Source organism: Thamnophis elegans, chromosome 2 (genome assembly GCF_009769535.1).
Source record: "Thamnophis elegans isolate rThaEle1 chromosome 2, rThaEle1.pri, whole genome shotgun sequence".
In the NCBI taxonomy this organism is placed as follows: domain Eukaryota; kingdom Metazoa; phylum Chordata; class Lepidosauria; order Squamata; family Colubridae; genus Thamnophis; species Thamnophis elegans.
The window spans coordinates 5067759-5083736 of NC_045542.1; the positions used below are offsets into that span (position 1 = coordinate 5067759).

Genomic DNA, 15978 nt, shown 5'->3' on the forward strand with positions numbered 1-15978 from the left:
TGGGATGGGCCATAAAAAGTTTTAAATGACTTTTAAAACATTTTAAGTCCCTTTTTCAAGACTGTAGTTATGAGGGGGATGGGGAGACTGTCCACTTTCTCTAGCCCAATTTCTGGAGTGCTTAGGACAGTGTTTCTCAACCTTGGCAACTTGAAGATGTCCGGACGTCAACTCCCAGAATTCCCCAGCCAGCATTCGCTGGCTGGGGAATTCTGGGAGTTGACGTCCGGACATCTTCAAGTTGCCAAGGTTGAGAAACACTGCAGTCTAGCCATTTAATTTGGGAGGGGGAGGAGGTTCTAGCTTTTAAATTTATGGAGAGAAAATATTTCCACTTCCAGCCACTTAGCAAATAGACAGAGACGCTAGTCTGAATGGGAACATTTGTTGCTCAATCTATGGAACAATTTAAATAATATATTACCGAAACAAAGTTCTAGAGACAGTAGGTTTCTCCCTCCCCCCCCCAACCACTGAGCATGTTTTAAAAGGGGTTTTGGCAGCTGGCTTCTATGCTTATCCCCCTTTCATCCCTTTTAAGCAGGTTTGGCAAACATCTGTATCATTCCCTGTCAGACTAACGCGGCTGAAATCTACCACAGGAGCCAATGCCCTTCTCCTGCCCACTTCCAATGCCTTAAAATCTATAGCCGTTCCTCGTTCTAACCTTTATTTTTTAGGGTTTTGCGCTGCCTTTGCAAGGCTGTGTGTTCCCTGCTTCCTATTCCTCCTTGGTGAGAGGCCAACTCGTTAATGGGAGACCACAGAGGATTGAGACAACAGCCCCCATCTGACTGCGTCATCAATTCTCCTGGGCATCGTCCAAGTGGAATCAGAGCTCTCTTCTCATGTGGCTGGGGATGTCTGGTCTCATGCCTGGTCTCATGCCTGGTCTCAGAGCCAAGGTGGCGCAGTGGTTAAATGCAGCACTGCAGGCTACTGCTAGATCAGCAGTTCAGCGGTTCAAATCTCACCGGCTCAGGGTTGACTCAGCCTTCCATCCTTCCGAGGTGGGTAAAATGAGGACCCAGATTGTTGGGGGCAATATGCTGACTCTCTGTAAACCGCTTAGAGAGAGCTGAAAGCCCTATGAAGCGGTATATAAGTCTAACTGCTATTGCTATTGCTATTGCTATTGCCTGCGCTTACTCCAGCTTGGGATCCGTTTCCCCACATCTGCACAAGCCTTTCACAGATGCTTGGGTCCAGCCGAAAGCACCCAGAAAAGGTTCCCTCAAGTTGCTCAGAGTAGGAGAGTGAAAAATAAAGAAATCGGAACTGAGCTTTTGAAGAAAGGAAAAGCCTTCCAAGATGGGAAGCAGTGCCACACAGCAGGCTACCTCCCCAGGACTTAAATATAGCTTCTCTTCTCTGGTTTCCTCTTTGACATTTCTCTGTCCAGCCCAGCTAAGCAAGCAACAGTTCTCTAAACTCGCCAGAGGGGCTTGCCAAAGAAAATGGATGGAAAAGGGAACTGTAGCAACTGGAAGCAGGAAACCGTGGAAAGAAATCTCCATTCGCTTATTAACATAGAGATATAGTGTATATATCCCTTCATGGTATTGGACCTGGGTACTTGAGAGACCGCCTGCTGCCAATTACCTCCCAAAGACCCATTAGATCACACAGATTAGGCCTCCTCCGCGTTCCGTCTACCAGCCAATGCCATCTGGCTACCACCCGGGGGAGGGCCTTCTCTGTGGCGGCTCCGGCCCTTTGGAACGAGCTCCCCGCAGAGATTCGGACCCTCGCCTCTCTCCAGGCCTTCCGAAAAGCCGTTAAAACCTGGCTGTGTCGGCAGGCCTGGGGTCGATGAGTTCCCTTCCCCTCTCGAATCCTGTGGCTGTTGGTTGTTTTTATATGCCCTGTACTTTTTGTTGTAGTTCTTGTGTTTCCCTTCCCCTCCTTGGGTTTTGTGCGCCGCCCTGAGTCCCGCCGGGAATAGGGCGGCATATAAATAAAATGAAACTCGAAACTCGAAACTATTTATTCGGAAATTAGATATGTGGAGCTCAGCTGGGCTCATGCTCTAGTAAGCTTGCGGTGTAAAGCTGAGGCTTTATGGAATTTTTCAGTTGGGAAATAGTTAAGGCTCACGCAATGGAAATGAAACCGTAATGGCATAAGCCACATGGGCACAAATCTATGCAAGAAAGAAAATTAGCTCTCGTTACAGAGGCTTGATGGAGTCTCAGGCAGGAACTAGGCTACGTCATCACAAATGGAAAGTAGGGAAACTGGACAATAAGCAAAGCAACGAGTAAAAAACCTCCACTGAGAGGTTTTTTTTTTAATGCCCCAAATCCTTAAATAGGTTTACTGATATGTATTACCTCCATTTCCACAACTTCCTTCTAGGTTTGTGCATGAGAAGTTCAGCACTGATTACAGAATATATATGTGTGTGTGTGTGTGTGTGTGTGTTATAATTGTGCTGATAAATAAATAAAGGGAGATAGTATAGATCTATTTCAAGCTATTTAGCTCTTATCAGCTAGCCACACCCTTACTGGGAATCGAACCTGTGCTGTATTGCATCTTAGGCAGACGTCTTAGCCATTAAGCCACAGAGCTCGACTCCTTATCAGCTGAAGCCAGGGAGGAAGGTATATATTTAGTGTCACAACCCCTGGTATGCCCCAATTATGGAAGGAAGCTAACTGCTTCCATTATCTGTCAATCGGCTCGTCACAAGAGTCCATCACGACAGAAACCCAATATTTTTACTGTTGCCTTTGTTATATTTGTGTTATATTTGTGCTGATAAATAAATATATTGTGGCCCAGCAGGAGCCGTTGGAGCTGCCACCAGACTCCGACAGTGAGGGGCCCTCTGAGTCGGTTCTGGAGGATGTGGAGGACCCTGGACAGGGTTCCGACTCTGAGCAGGGCACAGAGAGGCTGGTTGGCCACCAGGAGGCGCATGAGCCTTGGACCAGAGGGGAGGAGACAAGGGAGAGTCCAGCAGTGAGTTGTTCCTGGATACACGCCATCGAATAGCTAATAGGCGCCAGGAACAGTTGCGCAGTTACAGGAGGTAATTGCACTCAACTGGTGGTCATTAGGCTCCTCTCCAGACTATAAAAGGACTGCTTGTGCACACGCCCCTCTTGCAGAAGTCAACGCAGGAACTAATGCTGGAGAACATTATTGTGAGCTTGGCAGGCTGGATTGCTGCCACGGCTTGTCTGTGCCAGTTTGCTGCCAAGGACCTGTCTGTCTGTTAATTAAATGCCGTAACTTATCTTTGGCTCAGAGTGTGTTGGAGTGGGATGAGGGGGGGTCAGAACATACATACATACATACATACATACCTAGATACAGAGATAGGTACATACATACATACATACATTTCAACAACTAAAATACTTTCAAGATGTAGATGGAAAAGAAAATCCGAAGAACAGCCCCCAAGCAAGCTTAATCTCCAATCCTCACTCCACCCTTCCTTCCTAAGTATCCTGATATGTAAAATTCAATTCCCAGAATTCTCAACAGTGGGTACTCCAGACATCTGCAAGGTATCCAGGAGGGGGGGGGGGATGGCTGCTATAACCACATACAAATGCCTTACTGAATTCAATTGAGATTCAATCCTGAGAAAGAGATGCAAGGAATAAATGTTCCACAGACCCTTCCATGAATCACAGCTGATGGAACAAAATCTCCAAGTTCAGGATATAGGATGGCATTCTTCTCTTGCTGGCTTAAGTTTCAGGCCTTTACTGTGATCCTTTGTTCTCCTACTTGGAAAATGGAACTTATTCTGCACCTGGGCATATATGCTATTTGTGCTCAGCATTTTGCCCAGTTTAACAAAATTGCATCTCCGGAGGTAGGTTCTTGACATGTCAATTTTATTTGTCAAGCACCAAAAAAGGTTTCCTACAATAAATTAGCCGCATACACAAACGGGGCTTGCTTGTGCTGTTCCAAAAGTTCCAGTATCAGACATTTCTTTTAAGAAAAACCACAGACAATGGGGCCCGGCATGGCGTGGGAGGATCGAATTCTCTCGCAGCCCATCCAGTTCCATGGAGCAGCCTTAACTCCTCACTTTCGGGGTCTGAAGGATGAATAGTGCTGCAGCTTAACGCAGGGATCTGAAAAGTATAAGGAGCCCAGTGTGTCTCACAGTAGGAAGGGCCACAGTTACTGGTCCTATAAATCTAATTAGGGAAGAGGCCAACATAGACAGCGGGTTTAGTTAAAGGGCTGGCCGAGACACCATATAAGGATAAGGCGAGCTAAGTTTGATTATGGTGCCAGGTTTCTTGGTTTTAATGTTTTTTTAATTGTACATAGATGTAGTTTTGTCTCCTGATTAAGGCATCATTGGCTTTCTTACCTAAGACAGGACTAGAACTCACTGTCTCCTGGTTTTTATATATTTATACAGCCACCCATCTTATACCATGATGCCTTAATCAGGAGATAAAACTACATCTATGTACAATATGTGCTACTGAATTGTGCCGCAATTTATGATCAGTCTGTGTGATTTTTTTTACAGCAGCTGAGTATGTGATCAACAGTTTCGTCAGCTTCTTTGCAAAGTCTGCACAAGCTATCCGCACAAATGCCATTAAGGCCAAAATCGAAAAATCCTCTGATGATGCCAAATGCAGACTTTGCAAAGAAGCTGACGAAACTGTTGATCACATACTCAGCTGCTGTAAAAAAATCACGCAGACTGATTATAAATTGCAGCACAATTCAGTAGCACATATTGTACATAGATGTAGTTTTATCTCCTGATTAAGGCATCATGGTATAAGATGGGTGGCTGTATAAATATATAAAAACCAGGAGACAGTGAGTTCTAGTCCTGTCTTAGGTAAGAAAGCCAGTTGGGTGAGTTTGGGCCAGTAATTCTCTTTCAGCTTAGCTCACAACATGTTTATGTGGCAAAAATAGGAGGGGGAAGGAGTGTTAGGTATGTTTGCTTCCTAAGTTACATATTAAAAAGTCAGGATATAATAACAACAAGAACAACAACAACAACAAACTGGTGGGAACATCAGCCTGAAAAAGTCACCGAAAATCAGATGGTCAAGATCTTGTGGGATTTCCGCATACAAACAGACAAAATACTGGCGCATAATCCACCAGACATCACACTGGTTGAGAAAAATAAGGTCATAGACATCACAATACCAGGTGATAGAAGGATTGACGAGAAGGAACATGAAAAACTCACGAAATACCAGGATTAAAAAATCGAAATTCAACGATTGTGGCACAAACCAGCAGCGGTAATTCCTGTGGTAATCGGCACACTGGGTGCTATTCCAAAAGCACTGGAATTACATTTAAAACAGTTAAAAATTGACAAAATCACCATCAGTCAAATGCAAAAAGCCGCACTGCTTGGAACTGCACGCATATTATGAAAATACGTTATGACATCCTAGGCCCCTGGATGGGGCCCAATTAGTAACCAATGCCAAATCCGGGGAAACAACTGGCCGCTGTGATACAATTATTGCAGACTTTGCAAAGAAGTTGATGAAACTGTTGATCACATACTCAGCTGCTGTAAAAAAATCACGCAGACTGATTATAAATTGCGGCACAATTCAGTAGCACAAATGATCCATTGGAATTTGTGCAAAAATTATAATATTAAAACAACAACGAACTGGTGGGAACATAAGCCTGAAAAAGTCACTGAAAATCAGATGGTCAAGATCTTATGGGATTTCCGTATACAAACGGACAAAATACTGGCGCATAATACACCAGACATCACACTGGTTGAGAAAAATAAGGTCACAATCATAGACGTCGCAATACCAGGTGATAGCAGGGTCGCCGAGAAGGAACATGAAAAAATCACGAAATACCAGGATTTAAAAATCGAAATTCAACGACTATGGCACAAACCAGCAGTGGTAATTCCTGTGGTAATTGGCACACTGGGTGCTATTCCAAAAGCACTGGAATTACATTTAAAACAGTTAAAAATTGACAAAATCACCATCAGTCAAATGCAAAAAGCCGCTCTGCTTGGATCCGTACGCATATTACGAAAATTCGTTACGACGTCCTAGGCCCCTGGGCGGGGCCCGACTAGTAACCAATGCCAAATCCGGCGAAACAACTGGCCACTGTGATACAATTGTATAATAATAATAATAATTCTGATGTTGGCCTTGTATCAAGTTCTTCCCAAAAACCTAGGATGTTGTAATGTATTGGTGTAGTTTCTATGTGGATTGAAGCATTGTGGCCTTTTGCAATTGACAAATGGAAATTTTGTCAATGCACAGATTTACTAAGTGACATTCAAGATTTTTTGGTATGGCAATCTGTATCTACCTACCTACCTACCTACCTACCTACCTACCTACCTACCTATCTATGAATACATGTACATGTATGTGTGTATATATACATACATGTACATGTTTTTTCATTTTTTTATTTTCATACAAATAACCACATGTATACCATTACATAACCAATACTATTTTGTATTATTCAATATTATAACAATTCATCTCACCATCAACCCCCAAAGATTATCATTAGCTTTTCTGCTCCCCATACACCATATTTATACCCTAACCATCACTTTCTTGCCTCTTCTCCTTCTCTCCTCCTCCCTACCTTCTTTCTTCCCTCTGTCCTCCTTCTCTTCTCTACTTCCTCTCTCCTTCTCCTCTTTCCACTCCTTCTTTCTCACCTCTGCCCTCCCCCTCTACCCTCTCTCCTAACCCTCTCTTCCCCCTATTATCTCTCTTCTCTCTTCCCCACTCTTCATCTCATTTGCATGGTGTATTTCAGCATCTGAGCAGGCTCCATTTAATGTTGATGGTGTAATTTCATTTCAATAAACATCTTTCATATTAATAATTTTAACATATCCTCCTTTTTTTTACAAAAAGTATACATATATCTATGCTATTTGAGAGACCGCCTTCTGCCAATTACCTCCCTGCATCCCATCAGATCGCATAGAGCTGGCCTCCTCCGTATTCCATCCGCCAGTCAGTGCCGACTGGCGACTACTCGGAGAGAGCCTTCTCTGTTGCGGCTCCGACGCTATGGAACAATCTCCCCGTGGAGATTCGTACCCTCACCACCGTCCAGGCCTTCCGCACAGCCCCCAAGAGCTGGCTAGCCCGTCAGGCCTGGGGATAAGTTTTACTTTTGCCCCTCCCGAATGTCGAGTGAATGTTGTGTTTTACTGTTTAATTTATTCTCGTTCACACTTCTTTTTGTATTTGTCCTACACTCCCTTTCCCCTTTTACTGTAAGCCGCCCTGAGTCCCCTCAGGGAAAAGGGCGGCCTATAAATGTATAATAAATACAAATACAAAATACAAAAATATATAGCAATTATATTTTTAAACCTCCCCTCCCCAGCTTATTTTTTGGCTGGTGTGGGCCTGGTTACAATTTCCAGCTATTCTCATCATAATATTATATAGTTATACATCATTACATGCCCCAATTTTTTAGTTCTCTCTTTATAATCTCAGTGATTTTCCATTACAAATATATTTCAAGTCCCCCCCCCCATTTTTTCCATATCTTAACTTAGCTTACATTTAATTATTTTTTACAAGCCTTGCTATTCAATGCTTATTACAATTCCATTAATCTGCTATATAACATGGCAAGCAATATGCACCTCACTTATATTCATCTTCTTAAAAGTTCTATATGTACCCATATTCCAAATATTTTAACTTACATTTAATTATCTTTTTATTATCATCCTTGTAATTCAATCAATTAGCAACTCAGTTTAACTATCATGTAAAAGAACAAATCACATACCTGTCATTTATATTCCATACATGTACATATGTGTGTATGTATATGTATGCATGCATGTATCCATATATATATTTATAGTTTACTTCAAGTAAAATGCCAAAGAAGAAAAGCATGCATTGAGTGATTGTGTAAAATATAGCCAAGAACAACAATTAATGCAAATTAAAATTGGAATTTATTTTTAAAATTATTTTAAAATAAAGTTTTATTAACTATTTACTATTACATTTATTTAGTGCTTAATAAACATCATGTGGTCGGGGTTATTATAAAATTGGAATTTATTATATGTACAGTGAATATTAAAATAATGTAATTAAAAACCTGAATAGAAAGCTGGCAAGGAAAAGCATTTCATGGTCAATTTCTACAAAAGATTGAGGGGAAAGTGGATAAAGATAAAACATGACAATAGCTTACAACTGGAACAATGTTAAAAAAATTGAAAGCTTGATCTTGGCTATGCAAGATCAACAATTCGAATTAATGCAATCACTGAAAAATCATCATAATGCTTCAAACTGAAGATTGTCCGAAGAGACAAAAAACAGTAGATCATATACTCAGCTTGTGAAAGGAGATTGCACAAACTGAATATAAATGATGACATAATACAGTCACCAAAATGATTCACTGGAACATCTGTAAAAATTAGCATGTACCACTCATGAAAAATTGGTGACAACATATATAGTTGAAAAAAATAGTCAAAAATGAGCAAAATATTGTAGTATTTCCAAATACACAGTGTTAACGTTTTGGCTCATAACACACCAGATGTAATTCTGATTGAAAAGAAGGAAGTGTGGATAATTGATGTGGCAGCATCCGGAGAAAGTAGATTACAAAATAAAGAAATGGAGAAGATCGTAAAGTATCAAGGTTGGAAAACTGAAACTGAAAGATTATGGCATAAACCAGCTGAGGTGATCTCAGTTATTGGCACCCTAGATGCCATACCAAAAAATCTTGGGCAGCAGTTAGAAAAATTGTCCATTGACAATGTCAATTACAAAAGGCCACTCTGCTTGGATTCACACACATACAGTATTACATCAGTGGTGGGTTTCAAAAATTGTTCGAACCTACTCTGTGGGTGTGGCCTCCTTTGTGGGAGTGGCTTGCCGCGCATGTGACTGGATGGGAGTGGCTTGCCGCCCATGGGACCTGATATGAAGATGCCGACAACACTTGTCAGAACCACCTTAAATTACCCCACACACAGCACTGGCGTGCATAAGAATATGATGTAAATTTGTTTTTTAAAAGGCATCTTTGGTTTGCATTAAAACAACTTCAACACACGCAATGTTCTGATTGCACCACAAACGCAGTAGTCATCCTTCCCTTTCACAGAGGCACTGAGTTTTATAAATATGAGCATGATAGTGTAGAATAATCATATCCAAAGACCAGTGGTGGGTTTCAAAAATGTTTGGAACCTCTTCTGTAGGTGTGGGCTGCTTTCCGGGTCCACTGGTGGAACCTCTTCTAACTGGTTCGGCAGATTTGACGAACCGGTTCTACCGAATAGGTGCGAACTGGTAGGAACCCACCTCTGTATTACACCAATACACTACAATATCCTAGGCTTTTGAGAAGAGCTTGATCTATATGAAGACCAGTACCAGTTAAAGAATTGGCAGCTGTGATTTCATGGTTTCACTGATACGACATAATAAATAAATATAATTTATTTGCTTTCAATCTTCATATATTTGCGAACTTTTCTTCCTGTAATTCCACACTTGTCGGCCCTGGTTTCTCAGCCAACGTTCTTGAGTTGTGTAACCCACTTGTCACCAAATGTCCAAAAACACCAACACCTAGCATTGTTTGTTTGTTTTTTGGTCAGGTGACAATTGATCTGGTATACGTAAAGTGGTATGACGAAGTAACAACAATGGTGGTGCATTGGAATATCTGCAACGAAATCCCATTTATCTTCAAGCAGAACTGTTGGGACCACAAAATAAACAAGGTAGAAAAAATGAAGAAGCTAAAGTGCTTTGGGATTTTATAATCCAAACAGTAGTGCTTGACACATAAACACCCCACATTTAACCACTGAGATAAGACAAAAAAGAAAGTCTGGATAGTGGATACTGCAGTATCCAGAGACAGCAGAATGGAAGAGAAAGAACTGCAGAGCATCGCAACATAACGAAAACCTGTAGAATGATCGTGGCAAAAGAAAGCCAAGAGAGTTCCCATAGTAATAGACATCTTGGGTACAATCTCAAAACATCTGGAGCACCACTTGAACACCCCCAGCACTGACAAAATCACAAAATCACCATCACTAAATTGCAAAAGAAGGCTTTACTTGGAGCAGTGAACATCCTACTCCATACCCTTTTTTTTAATTGAGCGTTTTTGAAAAAACAAACTTCTACAAATGTTTCTGTTTCAGTACTGCACTCTAACCACTGCGCCACCTCAGCTCTCCTAAGCATCACTAGGAAACAGTGACGTGTGGTGAGGTTTATGGCTGGTGAGGCAAAAAGAAAGAAAGTGGCTTTTGCCCGCCCCACCACTATGTCCGACATAGAATCAGGACGCCTCTATGTCAGACATAGAAAGAAAGCGGCTTTTGCCCGCTCCGCCGCTATGTCGGACATAGAAAGAAAGCGGCTTTTGCCCGCCCCACCACTATGTCAGACATAGCGGCGGGATGGGCAAAAGCCGCTTTCTTTCTTTTTGCCTCACCAGCCATAAACCTCACCGCACGTCACTGATTCCCACCCAGTTGAAAGTTCATGAGAGAGGGCGCTTTTTAAGAGGCTTTTTAAAACAGTTAAGCACTAAGCAGAGTCATCCACCGTGACTCTGGGAGCAACTAGCTCAGCCTGACCTCAGCAACTCTTGCCTTTCTCCTTTTACATTTTTTTTCTTTTCATGACGACAGTGGTAAGGCTCTGCCTCCCCTGACTGCACGTCACTGCTAGGAAAACAGGGATAAAATAGCTGCCAGGGTAGAAGAGTGAAACTTTGCTGTTTGGGTTTTTTTTAACGGGAAGAGTAATATTTTATCTGGGGGTAGGGTTTTTTCTCGACATCCACATACTTCTAGTGCTTGCTATACTTGATATTTATGAGACTGTAACAACCACAACAACAGTCACTCTTGGTGAATTGGCTGGTTATATAAATTTGTTTAATAAATCAGTAGTGGTTATATCTGCTGATGCCACGATATGTCCCTGTGTGGGTGAGGAGGGGTTTTATGGGTATCATGTAATGGATTTTTAATGTTAAAAACTGCCCAGAGTCACTGTATGTGAGTCGGGCGCCCATATGTTTGATGCTGGACAATTATGCTGGACAATTATGATGGGGGTTATAGTGCGAGCGATTGTGGGTGCACCTCGCTTCACCCACATAACACCTATCCTCCGCGAGCTGCACTGGCTACCTGTCGATCTCCGGGTACGCTTCAAGGTGCTACTTGTCACCCATAAAGCCCTACATGGTAGTGGACCTGGGTACTTGAGAGACCGCCTACTGCCAATTACCTCCACGCGACCTATTAGATCTCATTGATTAGGCCTCCTCCGAGTTCCATCTGCCGGTCAGTGCCGACTGGCAACTACGCGGAGGAGAGCCTTCTCGGTGGTAGCTCCGACCCTATGGAACGATCTCCCCGTGGAGATTCGTACCCTCACCACCCTCCAGACCTTCCGCACAGCCCTTAGAATCTGGCTATCCCGTCAGGCCTGGGGCTAAGACTGTAACCCGCCCGAATGGTATGAATGTTGTGTTTTTAATTATGTATTGTCTTATATGTCAAAAGTTTGTCTCCCCCCTCCCTTTTGGTTGTGAGCCGCCCTGAGTCCCCCCAGGGAAAAGGGCGGCATACAAATAAACTTTAAATCAAATCAAATCAAATCATGTAACCTGAAGAGACATAATTGAGGAAGCCTGAACTAAATGTTTACCATACCTGGTCTCTATGGGTCTCCAATTACAGCACATAAGCATGTCACAAGATAGAGATATGGTATATTCATATTCACAGATAGGGGACAGAATGCCTTTTGGATCCTGTTCAAATCCGATGCTGAGAGAACGAGAGCTTTATTATTTTCTCTGGAGAACCAAAATTATGAGACAGATACCAGATCAAAAAGACCACCTAGATCTTCTGTTCTGTTGTCTAGATGAGTGGCCCACCCAATCTTTTGGACACCAGGGACTGGTTTTGTTGAAAAATAATTTCCCACAGATTGAGGGGGTGGCGGCGTGGTTTCACACAGTATACCTACCGTATTTTTCAGAGTATAGGACACACCCTTTTCCCTCAAAAAAGAGGGTGAAAATCTAGGTTAAACACTAATTTTTGGCCTCCCGAAACCCCACCGCCTTTGCAAAAAGGGCCATGCATAGCATTTAGGAGGCTTCCAAAGTGCTCCTGGGGGCTGGGGAGGGCAAAACTGAGCAAAAAACAGGGCTTTTTTGGCTCATTTTTAGCCCCCCAGCCCTCAAGAGTACTCTACAAGCCTCCTAAAGGCTATGCATGCACTTTTTTTTTGACAAAAAACGGGCCTATTTTTGAAGAAAACGGGCTGTTTTTGGGAGGTCTGCAGAGTGCAAACACTTTTTAAAAAAATTTGCCTCTTCAAAATCTTGGCGCGTCTTATACTCCGGTGCGTCTTATACTCTGAATAATACAGTAGATCCTTGCCCAGGTGCAGATGAAGCTTTGCTTGTTTGCGTGGCCTGGTTCCTAATGGGCTGTGGATTGGTCTTGGTCTGTGGCCAAGGGAACTGGGGGACCCCCTGTGTCTAGATCATCATTAAAACTGTCTGCCTCTCTGACCACAGAGCCATTGTGTGAGCTTGACTGCCTGCATGCTGGTGTTTCCTTACCCAACTAGGTAACATCGTCAATGTAGTAAGTATGGGGCTTGCTTCCTATTTATATACATTAGTTTGCCCTGCCACTGTGGGTGAGAGTGTGGCTTTCTCCTTGATAACAACTTGATTAGGGCATTGTTTTTAGGAAGCAAACTGTACACTCACTAGCACTGAAGTCGTTACCTAGGTGGGTAATGAAATATCTGCATGCAAATCATCAAGCTCAGAGACCCCCAAAGGACTGCAGAATTCAACTCTACACTATAAATATTCTCCTCCATAAAGGCCTGGGTCTGGCCCACTTGGGTCCAAGGCTGCAGGAATTCTGAGATTATCCTTTATCCTCCTGTGACCACCCCCCTAATGTAACCCACTAGCCCTCGTTCTTATCATGTAGCCACTCTCACATAAAAATGCTATATAGATACTTAATACTGTAGCAAAAGGGTACTATTCAAACATTCTAATTACATTTTATGCCAAGCAACAGAGAAAAAAGAAATTTGATGGGAAATTGCACGTATTTCCGAAGGAAATGGGGAGGAAATGGAGGTAACCAGGAAGGAAGGATCAAGAGGAACCTCACTCTTGGGGAGAGAAGGTAAGATACGACTGACCACTTGCCCAAGGCAGATACGACTTTCTCAAGATGCACAGAGCCAGTCAGATTTTATGGCAGATGGTGACAGGCAGGGCTTTTTGGCACACGGCCCAGAGATTTTCCTGCTCAATATGCACGCAAAAAAAAAAAAAACGGCAGTGCTTCGCTGAGAAGGGCTAAAGCCAGCAGCCACAGATGTGTCCCTGTCCTCGCGAGGAAGAGATGTTTCCCTCCTCGTGAACGCTGTTCCCTTCCAGCCAGGGGACAAAGACAAGGAAGGGGCTCCCAGGACCTCAATGGGTTTATTTCCAATGAATCTTGAGTGCAGCCAAGTCTGAATGGGCATTTAGTGGAGAGCACCAGAGAACCTGCAACCCTCTAACCAGAATAAAAAGAATTTATTGTATCCTCTTCCGTTATCTATGCTACTTCTCAACATATGTTTCAGGTGACAACAATTCCAATCTCGGCATACAAAAATACAACAGCCAGCAATGCACAGGAAAGAGACTCAAGAGAAGGACTCCGTTCTTTCTGCAGTTCAAGACTTGGCTGCCTTGCCTAGATGAGCCACACAAGCTCATTTTGAAATCTAACGTTCTCCAAAATATCAATGAAAAGGATTGCCCTTTGGCAACTGTGCTTCACAACTCAACTCGCTGGGCCCCAACAGAGACAACAATAACTTGCTTCACAAGAAAAGACCATCACTGAATCCTAATTTATTCTCTCCCCCCCCCCTGTCCTTCTCTATCAAAGACTACATAAAAAGGAACCACAACACAGGAATAAGCTAAATGTGGCTGGATGGTTTATGAATTACGTTTAGAAACTACTGCAATTCTGACCGACTCTGGACAGCGGTAGTGGTGGTACACAACAGGGCTTGAGACTGAGTTGCAACAGAAAACTTGGTGGGTGCAAGGAAATAGCGTTTAAATTCACAACGACCACCAGAAACCAGGATCCCCAAAGAGACTAATTGGGTCTTGCTCCACTCCTTCTGGATTGGGGGTCCCATCCACCCTATCCAGAACCTGATCATGGCCCTTTTGGGAAGCAGGATAATGTGGCTGGATGGTTTATGAATTACGTTTAGAAACTACTGCAATTCTGACCGACTCTGGACAGTGGTGGTGGTACACAACAGGGCTTGAGACTGAGTTGCAACAGAAAACTGGGTGGGGTGCCAGAAACAGCGTTTAAATTCACAACGACCACCAGAAACCAGGATCCCCAAAGAAACTAATTGGATCTTGCTCCACTTCTTGCATCCTTCTGGATTGGGGGGTCCCATCCACCCTATCCAGAACCTGATCATGGCCCTTTGGGGAAGCAGGATAAATAAAAGCAGGCGGAGAACGGGAGCTTTGCCCCCTCCATCCCCTGCCCAAGAAACCAGCTGTCCGCAGACCCCGTGGGCACAAATACCAACTCACGACCCCCTTGCAAGCCGCACCACCGCAGGCTTCCCCCCCCCCGCTCTCCCCACGAGCCTCAATGGACCCACCTCACCGACTTGGCCAACAGCCGGTGCCGCTTAATGTCTTCCTCGCTGAAGGAGAAATGCATGTCCAGCTCGGCGGCACCTTGGTGAGCCGGCGGGAGCCCGAGGAACCGAGGCGGCGCGAAGGCCTTGGCTGGCATGAAAGAGCACGAGGGAGAAGCCGCTTAGAGAGGAAGGAAAAGCAGCCCTTGGAGACTCCGGCGCCGGAGCGCAGAAGTTGCCCGGGTTTCGGTGTGGCTGCCGCGGTTCCTCGCCAGCGCTTGGGACTTCAGGCTGGAGGAGGAGGAGGAGGAGGAGGAGGAGGAGGAGGCGCTGGCAGCGGCGGTGACTGTGTTTGGGGCGGAGGGGGGCGGAACTGCGATCTAGAAAGCCCGGCGCCGGAGCGCAGGGTCCGGCTGAGCGCAGTGGGTCTCCAACCTTGGCAACTTGAAGACCTGTGGACTTCAACTCCCAGAGTTCCTCAGCCAGCAAAGCTGGCTGAGGAACTCTGGGAGTTGAAGTCCACAAGTCTTCAAGTTGCCAAAGTTGGAGAGCCACACTCAGGAATACGGAAAAAAGTGGCCAGAAGCGCAGTGAGAGCGCGGGACTCCCGGATCTCGGAAGGCGCAATCGTCTTTTGGCCTCTTTTGGAAAAGGGACCCCACGGGTGTCCTCCGCTACGGGGGAGAAAGTTGGTAAAACTCCGGAGACCGCGCGTGTTTTGCCTACAGAGCACACCCCACCCATCCGCCTCCAACTTAAGCCTGGCACGCCGGAAAAACGCTCCCCTGTCCGCATCAACCAGTGGTAGTCAACCTGGGCCCTACTTGCCCACCAGTGGCCGTTCCAGCTTTCCTGGTGGGCGGTGGGGGTTTGCTATTAACTCTGCTTTATAAATTTGATAAAGTAAAGTTACTTCCCTACTTTATAAATCACCCATGACTGTGGAACCGGTTAGAAACTTTTACTACTAACAGAGATACAAAGTTACTTCCCTACTTTATAAATCACCCATGACTGTGGAACCGGTTAGAAACTTTTACTACTAACAGAGATACAAAGTTACTTCCCTACTTTATAAATCACCACGACTGTGGAACCGGTTAGAAACTTTTACTATTAACAGAGATACAAAAGTGGGCGGTAGGTATAAAAAGGTTGACTACCCCTGGCATAAACAGACCAGATTGGGGATTTTCCCCCTTTCCTTCGATCCAGATTCCACAACTGTTGCAGCCAAAGCTGA

At 44.1% G+C, this 15978-nt stretch overlaps 1 protein-coding gene across 1 annotated transcript in view; it reads right to left on the reverse strand.

Annotated features, from left to right (window-relative positions):
- PDE4A (phosphodiesterase 4A) overlaps positions 1-15010 on the reverse strand; it is a 113943-nt gene extending 98933 nt beyond the window's left edge. Inside the window, exon 1 of the mRNA XM_032238972.1 lies at positions 14757-15010. Coding sequence (XP_032094863.1) covers positions 14757-14893 — 137 coding nt within the window. The 5' untranslated portion in view covers positions 14894-15010. The remainder of the gene's footprint in view (positions 1-14756) is intronic.
- Between the last annotated feature and the right edge of the window lie 968 nt (positions 15011-15978).